At 47.8% G+C, this 16,252-nt stretch overlaps 1 protein-coding gene across 7 annotated transcripts in view; it reads right to left on the reverse strand.

The window, feature by feature from the left end:
* zgc:172136 (uncharacterized protein LOC566376 homolog) overlaps positions 1-16,252 on the reverse strand; it is a 32,526-nt gene that overhangs the window by 7,010 nt on the left and 9,264 nt on the right. For 4 of the 7 annotated variants that reach the window (XM_042317815.1, XM_042317818.1, XM_042317817.1 and 1 more), the window contains exons 2-12: positions 15,872-16,096; positions 15,036-15,126; positions 11,729-11,808; positions 10,909-10,985; positions 10,201-10,279; positions 9,975-10,091; positions 7,599-7,754; positions 3,500-3,565; positions 2,203-2,271; positions 1,292-1,466; positions 682-1,002 (exon numbers count right to left, since the gene is read on the reverse strand). In XM_042317815.1, coding sequence (XP_042173749.1) covers positions 682-1,002; positions 1,292-1,466; positions 2,203-2,271; positions 3,500-3,565; positions 7,599-7,754; positions 9,975-10,091; positions 10,201-10,279; positions 10,909-10,985; positions 11,729-11,808; positions 15,036-15,126; positions 15,872-15,952 — 1,312 coding nt within the window. In that variant the 5' untranslated portion in view covers positions 15,953-16,096. The remainder of the gene's footprint in view (positions 1-681; positions 1,003-1,291; positions 1,467-2,202; positions 2,272-3,499; positions 3,566-7,598; positions 7,755-9,974; positions 10,092-10,200; positions 10,280-10,908; positions 10,986-11,728; positions 11,809-15,035; positions 15,127-15,871; positions 16,097-16,252) is intronic. The other 3 variants (XM_042317820.1, XM_042317816.1, XM_042317821.1) reach the window with 1 other exon arrangement.

The raw sequence follows: 16,252 nt of genomic DNA on the forward strand, positions 1-16,252 counted from the left end.
CCCCACTGAACTGGTTGGGTATAATGTTAATAATATGAATGATAGGTTAGAGAAAGACCCCACTGAACTGGTTGGGTATAATGTTAATAATATGAATGATAGGTTAGAGAAAGACCCCACTGAACTGGTTGGGTATAATGTTAATAATATGAATGATACGTTAGAGAAAGACCCCACTGAACTGGTTGGGTATAATGTTAATAATATGAATGATACGTTAGAGAAAGACCCCACTGAACTGGTTGGGTATAATGTTAATAATATGAATGATACGTTAGAGAAAGACCCCACTGAACTGGTTGGGTATAATGTTAATAATATGAATGATACGTTAGAGAAAGACCCCACTGAACTGGTTGGGTATAATGTTAATAATATGAATGATACGTTACAGAAAGACCCCACTGAACGATGCAGAACCCGAAGAATCATATTTGTCTTGGTCAAATGCATTTCAAAACACAAGGAAGTTCAATTTCATCACAAGAGCTTGTTTTCACCCACTCTATGTAGAGTGGATGGATGGACACCATACATAGTGGGAGTAAGGTCACCTGACCTAAGATATTGGATCAAGCTGCATCAGATACACATTATCAGACTGCCACGTTCTGTCTGTCTGTCTGACACACACACACACACACACACACACACACTTCGATTGACACCTTAAACTCTAACCTCCTCCCTCACCTTCCTCCTGCCACTCCTCTTCATCAGTGCGTGCTTTGCTGCCCGTGTCCACGCCCGAAGTGTGAGAACTCCCGTGACTCGCCGCCGAACTGAAACACTTCACCATCCTCTTCCTCAGCTCAGTCTCCTCCTCCATGGACGCCATCTCCATGGAGATGCTGCTGTGTTGCTGTGTCGCATCGCGGTCTGCCTCGATGCCCGAGCTGGAGGTAGAGTGCCGGGACAGGCCGGGGCTGCCCCCCTCGCTGCCCCCTGGATGGTCTAGATCCAGGTCATCACTGATGTACGACTCCCTGTAGCGCTTCTTCTCTGGAGGGGGACAGAGAGGGAAGGAGGATGTTCAAATTAAGCTATTCATTCACAGAGGAGAGGAAAATAGAGGAGGAGAATAGAGGAGAGAATAGAGGATGGGAGAAGAGAGGAGAGAAACACTGGAAATTTGGCTTCAAACAGATTAAAATGCAAATGCAATCAAGAACATTAGTTATCATGTTACTCCATAGATAACCATTAGTTATGGTGTTAACCATTAGACCTCATCTCTAATCACTCTGAAACACATTACCCTCCCCTCCTCTCTCCCTCTCTCCCCACTCACCCTCGCTGTCCTCTAGCTGTCGGAGGTGTTTGAGGGCAGGCTGGAGACTGAGGTAGAGTCGGTGGCTGTTGCTGAGGTGCAGGAGGAGGTGGCGCGAGCGAAACGGAGACCCAGTGTAGTAGACCAGCTTCCTGGCCGACGGCAGACCATCTGGCTGGATCTCAAATTTCTTCCCCTGAAGGAACAGGAGAAGGGAGGACAACATGATTACATCATTATTTATTTATTTATTTGACCAGGTAGATTGAGTAAGAACACTAGGCTGCAGGTAGCCTAGCGGTTAAGAGCAGGTAGCCTAGCGGTTAAAAGCAGGTAGCCTAGCGGTTAAGAGCAGGTAGCCTAGCGGTTAAGAGCAGGTAGCCTAGCGGTTAAGAGCAGGTAGAGCAGGTAGCCTAGCGGTTAAGAGCAGGTAGCCTAGCGGTTAAGAGCAGGTAGCCTAGCGGTTAAGAGCAGGTAGCCTAGCGGTTAAGAGCAGGTAGCCTAGCGGTTAAGAGCAGGTAGCCTAGCGGTTAAGAGCAGGTAGCCTAGCGGTTAAGAGCATTGGGCCAGTGACCGAAAGGTTGCTGGTTCGAATCCCCAAGCTGACTAGGTGAAAAATCTGTCTGCTCTTGAGCAAGGGACTTAATCCTAGTTGCTCATGTAAATTGCTCTGGATAAGAGTGTCTACTAAATGACTAAAATGTCAATGTGAAATGTAACAGGAGGACATGGTGGAATCCTACACAGCTCAGTGTAATTAAAACCCTCATTAAATAATCATTCTAATACCACTTCATTTAAAAGATAATGGGAAGATAAGAGCATGGCTTTAGTAAGGCTGTGGGTTCAATTCCCACCGGGATCACCTCCACTAACAATGCATGCACTCACTGGACGTCACTTTACATATGCTAATATAGAGTGGAGGGTACCAGGAAGGTGAGTCGTCCCACGTTGGACCAGGGGAAATCATAGAGAGGCTGGCGGATGTTGTCCGCCTCCTGGGGAAATGACACACACATATCAAAGACAAAAGACATTGGTTACACTTCCACAGGGGAATCATTAGTTCATATGTAGTAAATCATTCATAAACACTTTTAAAGTATGACCCAAACTCATTGGGTCAAAATCATATTTTTGGTGTTTTGCCAAATAGTGAGCTTCTGTGGTGTCAAAGGGCTGGTCTTTGTGAGCATTTTGAGAGATTCATACTTTATTCACAAGTCCAGATTGTATCATGTAATTCAGTTTTAAAGAAAACAATGCAGGTTTGGCTTGACAGGAAGATGTATAATCCAACATGTGTTTCTCTCATTTTTCAGTGGGCCATCTGAACCTTGCTTAGACCAAGAGGCATGATAGGTCCTCACAGTCTCCCACCTCACAGTCTCCCACCTCACAGTCTCCCCCCTCACAGTCTCCCACCTCACAGTCTCCCACCTCACAGTCTCCCACCTCACAGTCTCCCACCTCACAGTCTCCCACCTCACAGTCTCCCACCTCACAGTCTCCCACCTCACAGTCTCCCACCTCACAGTCTCCCACCTCACAGTCTCCCACCTCACAGTCTCCCACCTCACAGTCTCCCACCTCACAGTCTCCCACCTCACAGTCTCCCACCTCACAGTCTCCCACCTCACAGTCTCCCACCTCACAGTCTCCCACCTCACAGTCTCCCACCTCACAGTCTCCCACCTCACAGTCTCCCACCTCACCACGGTCTACTGGGTATGTATTCACCTCAACCCCCATAAATCACTACAAACCCCAGACCCCTAACTAATCCTCCCAGAGTGTGTGTGTGTGTTTTTGTGTGTGTGTGTGCGCGCGTGTGTAATGCTCCCAGAGCCTCTGACGGACAAATCAAAAGGCTGAGGTGGGATGGCACCCTATTCCCTACATAATGCCCTACTACCTATAAGGCTCTGGTCAAAAGTAGTGCACTATATAGGGAATAGGGTGCCATTTGGACTCAACGCATGCAATGTTTTACTGCTGTTCCTGGTTAACCTGCACATTCCTCACATGGTTGATGTAGAGGGCATAGTAGGAGGAGGAGGGTGGATGATTTGAGAGGAGGCAGGTTCACTCTGACGCACACATTGACATCCGTAGACAGATGGGACACATATCCTCAAACACAGCAACATTAACCCCCCCACACAAACACTTACAGATGGAACACATATCCTCAAACACAGCAACATTACACACCCCCACACTCACCTGATAAAGCTGCATTCCTCTGAGGGTCAGCCCCAGCAGAGCTGTGCCTCTCTCTTCTTTCTTGTCCTGAGAGACAGAAGGATTGAAGAAGGAGAATGAAGGATGAGGTGTCAGTCAAGCATCTGAGCCCCCCAAGATAACAAGATAACAGGCAATCTCACAGCCATACATCCCCAACCCACAGCCATACATCCCCAACCCACAGCCATACAACCCCAACCCACAGCCATACAACCCCAACCCACAGCCATACAACCCCAACCCACAGCCATACAACCCCAACCCACAGCCATATATCCCCAACCCACAGCCATATATCCCCAACCCACAGCCATATAACACCAACCCACAGCCACATATCCCCAACCCACAGCCACATAACGCCAACCCACAGCCACATAACGCCAACCCACAGCCACATATCCCCAACCCACAGCCACATAACGCCAACCCACAGCCACATAACGCCAACCCACAGCCACATAACGCCAACCCACAGCCACATATCCCCAACCCACAGCCACATATCCCCAACCCACAGCCATACAACCCCAACCCACAGCCATACAATCCCCAACCCACAGCCATACATCCCCAACCCACAGCCATATAACGCCAACCCAGCCATATATCCCCAACCCACATATCCCCAACCCACAGCCATATATCCCCAACCCACATATCCCCAACCCACAGTCATATATCCCCAACCCACATATCCCCAACCCACAGTCATATATCCCCAACCCACAGCCATACAACCCCAACCCACAGCCATACAACCCCAACCCCAACCCACAGCCATACATCCCCAACCCACAGCCACATATCCCCAACCCACAGCCACATATCCCCAACCCACAGCCACATAACGCCAACCCACAGCCACATAACGCCAACCCAAAGCCATACAACCCCAACCCACAGCCATACAACCCCAACCCACAGCCATATATCCCCAACCGACAGCCATACAACCCCAACCCACAGCCATACATCCCCAACTCACAGCCATACAACCCCAACCCACAGCCATATAGTCCCAACTCGCAGCCATACATCCCCAACCCACAGCCATACATCCCCAACCCACAGCCATACAACCCCAACCCACAGCCATACAACCCCACAACCCACAGCCATACAACCCCAACCCACAGCCATACAACCCCAACCCACAGCCATACAACCCCAACCCACAGCCATACAACCCCAACCCACAGCCAACCCCAACCCAGCCAACCCACAGCCATACATCCCCAACCCACAGCCATACAACCCCAACCCACAGCCATACATCCCCAACCCACAGCCATACATCCCCAACCCACAGCCATACATCCCCAACCCACAGCCATACATCCCCAACCCACAGCCATACATCCCCAACCCACAGCCATACATCCCCAACCCACAGCCATACATCCCCAACCCACAGCCACATATCCCCAACCCACAGCCACATAACCCCAACCCACAGCCATACAACCCCAACCCACAGCCATACAACCCCAACCCACAGCCATACATCCCCAACCCACAGCCATACAACCCCAACCCACAGCCACATATCCCCAACCCACAGCCACATAACGCCAACCCAGCCACCCACATATCCCCAACCCACAGCCACATATCCCCAACCCACAGCCATACAACCCCAACCCACAGCCATACAACCCCAACCCACAGCCATACATCCCCAACCCACAGCCATATAATCCCCAACCCACAGCCATATCCCCAACCCACAGCCATATATCCCCAACCCACATATCCCCAACCCACAGCCATATATCCCCAACCCACATATCCCCAACCCACAGTCATATATCCCCAACCCACAGCCATATCCCCAACCCACAGCCATACATCCCCAACCCACAGCCATACATCCCCAACCCACAGCCATACATCCCCAACCCACAGCCATACATCCCCAACCCACAGCCATACATCCCCAACCCACAGCCACATATCCCCAACCCACAGCCACATAACGCCAACCCAAGCCACATAACCCAACCCAAAGCCATACAACCCCAACCCACAGCCATACAACCCCAACCCACAGCCATATATCCCCAACCGACAGCCATACAACCCCAACCCACAGGTACATCCCCAACCCACAGCCATCCCCAACTCACAGCCCCCAACCCACAGCCATATATCCCCAACTCACAGCCAACAACGCCAACCCACAGCCATATATCCCCAACCCACAGCCATACAACCCCAACCCCAGCCATACAACCCCAACCCACAGCCATACAATCCCCACAGCCATACAACCCCAACCCACAGCCATACAACCCCAACCCACAGCCATACAACCCCAACCCACAGCCATACAACCCCAACCCACAGCCATACAACCCCAACCCACAGCCATACAACCCAAACAGCCACAGCCACCCACAGCCACCCCCCAACCCACAGCCATACAACCCACAGCCATACAACCCCAACCCACAGCCATACAACCCCAACCCACAGCCATACAACCCCAACCCACAGCCATACAACCCCAACCCACAGCCATACATCCCCAACCCACAGCCATACATCCCCAACCCACAGCCATACATCCCCAACCCACAGCCATACATCCCCAACCCACAGCCATACATCCCCAACCCACAGCCATACATCCCCAACCCACAGCCATACATCCCCAACCCACAGCCATACATCCCCAACCCACAGCCATACATCCCCAACCCACAGCCATACAACCCCAACCCACAGCCATACATCCCCAACCCACAGCCATACAACCCCAACCCACAGCCATATATCCCCAACCCACAGCCATATATCCCCAACCCACAGCCATACAACCCCAACCCACAGCCAACACAACCCACAGCCATATATCCCCAACCCACAGCCTAACCCCTCCACTGGGAACATTTGATGAATCCCAAATGTCACCCTACTCCCTATTTAGTGCCCTCCTTTTGATCAGGACCCATACAGCTCTGGTCTAAAGTAGTGGACTATACAGGGAATAGGGTAACATTTGAGAGGCAGACATTGGGCTGGACTTGGAAAACACAGATGCAAATGGATGTGCTGTATCAGCCTATTTTACCTAATACACACATACCCCGCCAAATATCTCTGTTTAGACGTCTGTCTGCAGTGGCTCTGTGCCATACACGTTGAAACTCCATATCTCTGTTTAGACGTCTGTCTGCAGTGGCTCTGTGCCATACACGTTGAAACTCCATATCTCTGTTTAGACGTCTGTCTGCAGTGGCTCTGTGCCATACACGTTGAAACTCCATATCTCTGTTTAGACGTCTGTCTGCAGTGGCTCTGTGCCATACACGTTGAAACTCCATATCTCTGTTTAGACGTCTGTCTGCAGTGGCTCTGTGCCATACACGTTGAAACTCCATATCTCTGTTTAGACGTCTGTCTGCAGTGGCTCTGTGCCATACACGTTGAAACTCCATATCTCTGTTTAGACGTCTGTCTGCAGTGGCTCTGTGCCATACACGTTGAAACTCCATATCTCTGTTTAGACGTCTGTCTGCAGTGGCTCTGTGCCATACACGTTGAAACTCCATATCTCTGTTTAGACGTCTGTCTGCAGTGGCTCTGTGCCATACACGTTGAAACTCCATATCTCTATTTAGACGTCTGTCTGCAGTGGCTCTGTGCCATACACGTTGAAACTCCATATCTCTGTTTAGACGTCTGTCTGCAGTGGCGCTGTGCCATACACGTTGAAACTCCATATCTCTGTTTAGACGTCTGTCTGCAGTGGCGCTGTGCCATACACGTTGAAACTCCATATCTCTGTTTAGACGTCTGTCTGCAGTGGCGCTGTGCCATACATGTTGAAACTCTATATCTCTGTTTAGACGTCTGTCTGTCCTTGCTTCAGCCTAATAAATGTGGGCTGTACACAAGGATTATCCAGTACAGCAAGAAGAGGATATTACCTCCCTCCTGAGTCTGGTTCGTCTCTAGGTATCTTCCTTTCTGGGAAATGTTCCTGGCCACTGAGCTCCCGTCTCTGTTTGGTCTTTGGGGTCTTAAGACATTTGAATGATTGCTTCACTCTGCTATGAGATCTCGGACTGACCTTCTGTAGCCTGTAGAAGGTGACGGGGACGTCCTCGAGACGACAGGCCTCTTTGATGAAGTGGAGTACCGCATCACGTGGCGTCATGCCCCATAGCTCCTTGTGTACCTTGGGACCGTGACAGAGCAGGTAGTCCACCCCACGCTTCGCCACAATCTGAAGATGGAGAGAGAAAACAACACACATTGGTTCAATATTACTGTAGAACAGCGGTCTACAACCTGTTCTATCGTGAGAGCTACTTTAAAAAAAATAATAAGTTGCGAGCTACTCTTTTTTTCTAGCTTTCAAATAGGCACTTTCTTCTCCTCTCCTCTACCCTGCAACTCTTCCCAGGGTCCGTGATGTGCAAGAGATGTGTTTTCTGCCAATATACCTAGTAAAATAATGGTTCATAAAATTATATTTCGTATTTTCTAGAATTTGTTTCTCTCCCGTTTTAGAAGAAAGTTCTTTGTTTCTGGCCATTTTGAGCCTGTAATCGAACCCAAAAAATGCTGATGCTCCAGATACTCAACTAGCCTAAAGAACGACAGTTTTCTTGCTTCTTTAAATCAACACAACAGTTTTCAGCTGTGCTAACATAATTGCAAAAGGGTTTTCTAATGATCAATTAGCCTTTTAAAATGATAAACTTGGATTAGCTAACACAACGTGCCATTGGAACACAGGAGTGATGGTTGCTGGTAATGGGCCTCTGTACAGCCCCAATAGTCATTTACAACATTAACAATGTCTACACTGTATTTCTGATCAATTTGATGTTATTTTAAATGAACCAAAAAATTAATCAAATCAAATTTTATTTGTCACATACACATGGTTAGCAGATGTTAGTGCGAGTGTAGCGAAATGCTTGTGCTTCTAGTTCCGACAATGCAGTAATAACCAACAAGCAATCTAGCTAACAATTCCAAAAATACTACCTTATAGACACAAGTGTAAGGGGATAAAGAATATGTACATAAAGATATATGAATGAGTGATGGTACAGAGCAGCATAGGCAAGATACAGTAGATGGTATCGAGTACAGTATATACATATGAGATGAGTATGTAAACAAAGTGGCATAGTTAAAGTGGCTAGTGATACATGTATTACATAAGGATGCAGTAGATGATATAGAGTACAGTATATACGTATACATATGAGAATTAGCTTTTCTTTCAAAAACAAGGACATTTCTAAGTGACCCCAAACTTTTGAACAGTAGTGTAGATCTGTCAGGTAAGCCAACAAGACAGTTATCATTAGCATCTCTTACTTGCTACATACTGTCACGCCCTGGTCTAAGTATTTTGTGTTTTTCTTCATGTATTGGGTCAGGCCAGGGTGTGGCATGGGGTTTTTGTATTGTGGTGTGTTTTGTCTTGGGGTTTTGGTGTGTATGTATTGGGATTGTAGCTAGTGGGGTTATCTAGCAAGGTCTATGGCTGTCTGGAGTGGTTCTCAATCAGAGGCAGGTGTTTATCGTTGTCTCTGATTGGGAACCATATTTAGGCAGCCATATTCTTTGAGTTTGTCGTGGGTGATTGTCCTTAGTGTCTTCGTTCCTGTCGCTGTGTTAGTTGACACAAGTATAGGCTGTTTCGGTTTTCGTTTATTTGTTTTGTAGTGTTTGTATTGATTCGTGTTTACGTTTTGTTGATTAAACATGGATCGCAATCTACACGCTGCATTTTGGTCCGACTCTCCTTCACCAAAAGAGAACCGTAACACATACTGAGTTTTCACCAAACAGACAGATGGGGGCAATATTGCTGGAAATTAATTGGCAGATATTGTGTTACGTTTGGCTTTTCAAACCAATAGTATCTAACCAGGGATGGGATCATGTCAAAGTGGCTTGATTGGATAGTAGCCAGGAGCTTTATGTTTACGACAGTTTGCATGGAACACGTGAAAAAATACATTACTTTCAGAATTGATTGGCGAGCTACTCACAGGTGGGCTGCACGCTACTGGCAGCTTGCCATCAGCGGTGGAGAAAGTACCCAATTGTCCTACTTGAGTCAAAGTAAAGATACACTAATAGAAAATGACTCAAGTAAAAGTGAGTCACCAAGTAAAATACTACTTGAGTAAAAGTCTTTGGTTTTAAAAATAATTAAGTATGAAAAGTAAATTATACGAATCATTTCAAATTCCTTATATTAAGCAAATCAGACATAACTAACTTTCTTGAGAGAGAGAGAGAAAAGAGAGAGAAAGAGAGAGAGATTTTCTTGGGAGAGAGAGAGAGAAAGACAGAGAGACCACATTCAGACAATATCGCTGTAGAACCATTTCCTGAGAATGGCAGTGGCCACATATAAGAAACTGTATGATATCTCAACACGTAGACTTCCCCAGGCCCCACATACTCTCACACTTACCCAGGGAGGGAAGTACTCTTTGGGTTGGAAGTAACGGGTGCCTCCCTGGTTCTTCCCAGGCAGGGGATGGTCCTCCAGGTCAGCTTGAAGAGCATACCCAGCCAGCTGGAAGTACACCTGGAAAATGGGATTTCATTGTGTTAGTGTGTACTTTTTGAATGTTTGTGATTGTCATACGATGAAGAAATCTAAAATAAAACGTTTGAAAGAAAGAACACAAGTACACCTCCTCCTGCTGACGACACTCAGAACGCAACACCCTCTCCCTCAGGTCAGAGAAGTACAGACGCCTCGTCTTCCGCTCACTGGGGGAGAGTTAGAGAGAGGCAGGGTCACTAGATGTAATAACAATGGAGTTGGAGGAGGTAAAGGGAGTTCAGGAGAGTTAGAGAGAGGCAGGGTCACTAGATTTAATTACAACGGAGTTGGAGGAGGTAAAGGGAGTTCAGGAGAGTTAGAGAGAGGCAGGGTCACTAGATTTAATAACAACGGAGTTGGAGGAGGTAAAGGGAGTTCAGGAGAGTTAGAGAGAGGCAGGGTCACTAGATTTAATAACAACGGAGTTGGAGGAGGTAAAGGGAGTTCAGGAGAGTTAGAGAGAGGCAGGGTCACTAGATGTAATAACAACGGAGTTGGAGGAGGTAAAGGGAGTTCATGAGAGTTACAGAGAGGCAGGGTCACTAGATTTAATAACAACAGAGTTGGAGGAGGTAAAGGGAGTTCAGGAGAGTTAGAGAGAGGCAGGGTCACTAGATGTAATAACAACGGAGTTGGAGGAGGTAAAGGGAGTTCATGAGATACAGAGCTGGGTATATTAAATCCACATTTTTGGAGGGAGACCTCGAGTGCATTGTTATTCGGTTCCAGCAATGGGTCTGAAGTATGATGGTATGTTTAGAGTATTAGGAAATAAGCATGTTGTTTGGAGCCTCACCAGATGAGCCTGCCGTTCTCCACATAGTACTGCACCTTGAGGCAGAGTACCAGGGGGAGGGATCTCTTCTGTAACCCCTGAGGAAACAACACAACCATGGTGAGACACCACACCCCACAACCATGGTGAAACACCCCATCCCCCACAACCATGGTGAAACACCCCATCCCCATGGTGAAACAACACATCCCCCACACCCACGGTGAAACAACACATCCCCCACACCCATGGTGAAACAACACACCCATGGTGAAACAACACACCCATGGTGAAACACCCATGGGTGAAACAACACACCCATGGGTGAAACAACACACCCATGGGTGAAACAACACACCCATGGGTGAAACAACACACCCATGGGTGAAACAACACACCCATGGGTGAAACAACACACCCATGGGTGAAACAACACACCCATGGGTGAAACAACACACCCAGGGTGAAACAACACACCCAGGGTGAAACAACACAACCATGGGTGAAACAACACAACCAGGGTGAAACAACACACCATGGGTGAAACAACACAACCATGGGTGAAACAACACAACCATGGGTGAAACAACACAACCACGGTGAAACAACACAACCACGGTGAAACAACACAACCATGGGTGAACGAATGGGCCTGGTAATACAATGTAAAGGCATAGCATAAACTATTTGTCATGTTAAGAACAATACACAGCTAGACACTATGTAGGGCAGTGGGCTGCAGTGAGCTGGTTGGTTAACGAGGGAGGTGTGTGTTCTGAGACACAACAAAAACCATCCATGTTAGAATACATCAATAAGTAGATTATTGGAGCACTCTTACCTTCCCTGAATCTTGCTTCCATTCCTTAGGGAAATACTTGGTCAGCTTATCTTCCATGTCCAGAAAGATGTGCTCATTGTCTGACGTAAAACAGGAAACAGGACACCCTCAGTCAAACAAAAGAATAATTAACTCATGCGTAAAACTGCCTAACAATGACATTAATTAGAGTAAAGAAAGAGAGAAAGAAAAACACTTGTTCCTCCATTGGTGTGGTCAATGCAACCAGCAGGCAAACAAAACAACTGTTGTGTTGACAGCTATGCTAATACGCCTGTTGACAGCTATGCTAATACGCCTGTTGACAGCTATGCTAATACGCCTGTTGACAGCTATGCTAATACACCTGTTGACAGCTATGCTAATACACCTGTTGACAGCTATGCTAATACACCTGTTGACAGCTATGCTAGAGGAGAGGGTTGGGGAGGGTTGTATCAATGTGTTAGATACAAATCACCAGTCAAATATCCACTGGGGTTAAAGCATCCTGTCTCTGGTACACCCCTGCTCCAACCTAACATGTTCCACTGGGGTTATATCATCCTGTCTCTAGGACACCCATACTCCAACCTAACATGTTCCACTGGGGTTATATCATCCTGTCTCTGGTACACGCCTGCTCCAACCTAACATGTTCCACTGGGGTTATAACATCCTGTCTCTAGGACACCCCTGGACATGTTCCACTGGGGTTATATGTCTCTGGTACACCTGCTCCAACAACATGTTCCACTGGGGTTATATCATCCTGTCTCTGGTACACCCCTGCTACACCCCTAACATGTTCCAATCCTGTCTCTGGTACACCCTACACGTTGATGTTCCACTGGGGTTATATCATCCTGTCTCTGGTACACCCCTGCTCCAACCTAACATGTTCCACTGGGGTTATATCATCCTGTCTCTAGTACACCCCTGCTCCAACCTAACATGTTCCACTGGGGTTACACCCCTACTCCAACCTAACATGTTCCTGTTATCATCCTGTCTCTGGTACACCCCTGCTCCAACCTAACATGTTCCACTGGGGTTATATCATCCTGTCTCTAGTACACCCATACTCCAACCTAACATGTTCCACTGGGGTTATATCATCCTGTCTCTGGTACACCCCTGCTCCAACCTAACATGTTCCACTGGGGTTATAACATCCTGTCTCTAGTACACCCCTGCTCCAACCTAACATGTTCCACTGGGGTTATATCATCCTGTCTCTGGTACACCCCTGCTCCAACCTAACATGTTCCACTGGGGTTATATCATCCTGTCTCTGGTACACCCCTGCTCCAACCTAACATGTTCCACTGGGGTTATATCATCCTGTCTCTGGTACACCCCTGCTCCAACCTAACATGTTCCACTGGGGTTATAGCATCCTGTCTCTAGTACACCCCTGCTCCAACCTAACATGTTCCACTGGGGTTAAAGCATCCTGTCTCTAGTACACCCCTACTCCAACCTAACATGTTCCACTGGGGTTAAAGCATCCTGTCTCTAGTACACCCCTACTCCAACCTAACATGTTCCACTGGGGTTAAAGCATCCTGTCTCTAGTACACCCCACTCCAACCTAACATGTTCCACTGGGGTTAAAGCGTCCTGTCTCTAGTACACCCCACTCCAACCTAACATGTTCCACTGGGGTTATATCATCCTGTCTCTGGTACACCCCTGCTCCAACCTAACATGTTCCACTGGGGTTATATCATTCTGTCTCTGGTACACCCCTGCTCCAACCTAACATGTTCCACTGGGGTTATATCATCCTGTCTCTAGTACACCCCACTCCAACCTAACATGTTCCACTGGGGTTATATCATCCTGTCTCTAGTACACCTCTACTCCAACCTAACATGTTCCATTACATCCATCTTATTCACTTCTGTCTTCACCTCATCCATAATGCCTATATTTTTTTATACGATAAGCATTTAATTTCGGGCTCATCTCTTTCTGACCTCACCACATTCAGGCCACATGACTCACTCACTCCTCCATCCATCCATCTCTCTTTTCATTAAAATTACCATCTCATTCTCTGACTCACCATCTCATTCTCTGAGTTTCTTTCACCTCTGCTCTCCTCCCTTTCACTTGTTTTGTTTTAACGAGACTCCCTGGCCAGTCACCACTCCTCCCCCCTACCTCCTCTTCCTCTTCTTCTTCTTCACCCGCCCTTATCCTCCCTTTATCTCCATCTATCCCTTCATCCCTCCCTCCAGTGAAGAGGTGGAATGCAGGGCCACATTCCTGGCTTAATGAAGTTAATATTGTTGAAATCGCAGGCAGACCCAGACCAGAGAGGTGGAAGGCCCCCACACACCACCGCAGGCACTCACACAAAAACAAAAGAGCTCTTGTTCAAGAGGTGAGCCACACAAGATTACCAAGACATTTCAACAAGGCAGAACAAAGAGAGAAAGACAGAAAACAGGAAGGAGAGTGAGAAAGAAAGAGACTGACAAAACATTTGAATTGAACTTGTCCAAAGGTCAAAGAAGATTAGACATCTCAGTCTCAGCAATGCAGAAACACACAGCAACATTCCCTTCTGATCGCATTCTGCCGTTACCCCGTTTCTGGCAACTAACCCAGTTGTTCAGTTCTATTATGTAAACAGACTGCTAGTAGTCTGTAGGGTAAGGGGTGGGTGGTTGGGCAGGGTAAGGGGTGCGTGGTTGGGCAGGGTAAGGGGCGGTTGGGCAGGGTAAGGGGCGGGGTAAGGGGTGGGTGGGCAGGTTAAGGGGCGGTTGGGCAGGGTAAGGGTGGGTGGTTGGGCAGGGTAAGGGGTGGTGGGTGGTTGGGCAGGGTAAGGGGTGGTTGGGCAGGGTAAGGGGTGGGTGGGCAGGGTAAGGGGTGGGTGGTTGGGCAGGGTAAGGGGTGCGTGGTTGGGCAGGGTAAGGGGTGCGTGGTTGGGCAGGGTAAGGGGTGCGTGGTTGGGCAGGGTAAGGGGTGCGTGGTTGGGCAGGGTAAGGGGTGCGTGGTTGGGCAGGGTAAGGGGCGGTTGGGCAGGGTAAGGGGCGGTTGGGCAGGGTAAGGGGTGGTTGGGCAGGGTAAGGGGTGGTTGGGCAGGGTAAGGGGTGCGTGGTTGGGCAGGGTAGGTCTCAGAGGCCTGGGTCCACATTCATAAAGCGTCTCAGGAGGAGTGCTGATCTAGGATCAGGTCCACCCCGTCCATATAATCTAATTTACTATGATGTATAATGTAAACTGATCTCAGAACATCACTCCTACTATGAGACACTTTATGAATACGTGTCCTGGGTTAGGGCTGGTTTTGGCCTGTGTAGAAGCTACAACTTACCTTTCACCACTGTCAGGCCAAAGAAGTGCAGCTCTTTTATTCCAAGGAGCTCAGACACCTGATTGAACACATCCTGCCCTGTGGACTTGACCTGAGAGAGAGAGAGAGAGAGAGAAGACTTATAAACAGGGTGACTAAAAGGCTGACTGCTATAAACAGGCTGACTAACAGGCTGACTGCTATAAACAGGGTGACTAACAGGCTGACTGCTATAAACAGGGTGACTGTAACAGGCTGATTGCTATAAACAGGGTGACTGTAACAGGCTGACTGCTATAAACAGGGTGAATGTAACAGGCTGACTGCTATAAACAGGGTGACTGTAACAGGCTGACTGCTATAAACAGGGTGACTGTAACAGGCTGACTGCTATAAACAGGGTGACTGTAACAGGCTGACTGCTATAAACAGGGTGACTGTAACAGGCTGACTGCTATAAACAGGGTGACTGTAAAAGGCTGACTGCTATAAACAGGGTGACTAACAGGCTGACTGCTATAAACAGGGTGACTAACAGGCTGACTGCTATAAACAGGGTGACTAACAGGCTGACTGCTATAAACAGTGTGACTAACAGGCTGACTGCTATAAACAGGGTGACTGTAACAGGCTGACTGCTATAAACAGGGTAACACAGAAAAAGTGAAGTGACCTCCCAGACATGGATCTCATGTACAACTCCATACATTTTATAGTACGGGACTATAAATACTCTTGATACATTACTGGCCCAGGACTAAAACCTTCCATTGAAAAGCCATCCATTGAAACCCCCCTGGCTGACTCATGGAATACCTACAGAATCAACAGGAGGAGTCATAATGGGACGTGCTCACCCCCACAGTGATGTCCAGCTGTTCTTTATTAGGGAGCAGAACACACAGGGTTCTCTCCTGTTTGCTGGTGGAGACAGACATGGTGTCTGCAATAAGTATTCTCTCCGGTCACTCCTTCAGTTTAGACCCTCTTCAGTCTCTCTCTCTCTCCTCTCTCCAACGATCTCCCCACTCCTTCACTTCTTCTTTCTGGTTAGGGGGAATGTGTCGTTCATTTTCTGCTGTCTAAAAAGATGACAGAGAGACATTTTTGAGTCATAAAATCTTTAAAGATGTTGTAGATGTAACACCAGGCATAACATCGCAATAACAGAGAACATCATGGTTATAACAGTGCATAGCATGGTTATAAACACACAAAGCATTAAACATTGGACACAG

Source organism: Oncorhynchus tshawytscha, unplaced genomic scaffold (genome assembly GCF_018296145.1).
Source record: "Oncorhynchus tshawytscha isolate Ot180627B unplaced genomic scaffold, Otsh_v2.0 Un_scaffold_9311_pilon_pilon, whole genome shotgun sequence".
NCBI classification, from domain to species: Eukaryota; Metazoa; Chordata; class Actinopteri; order Salmoniformes; family Salmonidae; genus Oncorhynchus; species Oncorhynchus tshawytscha.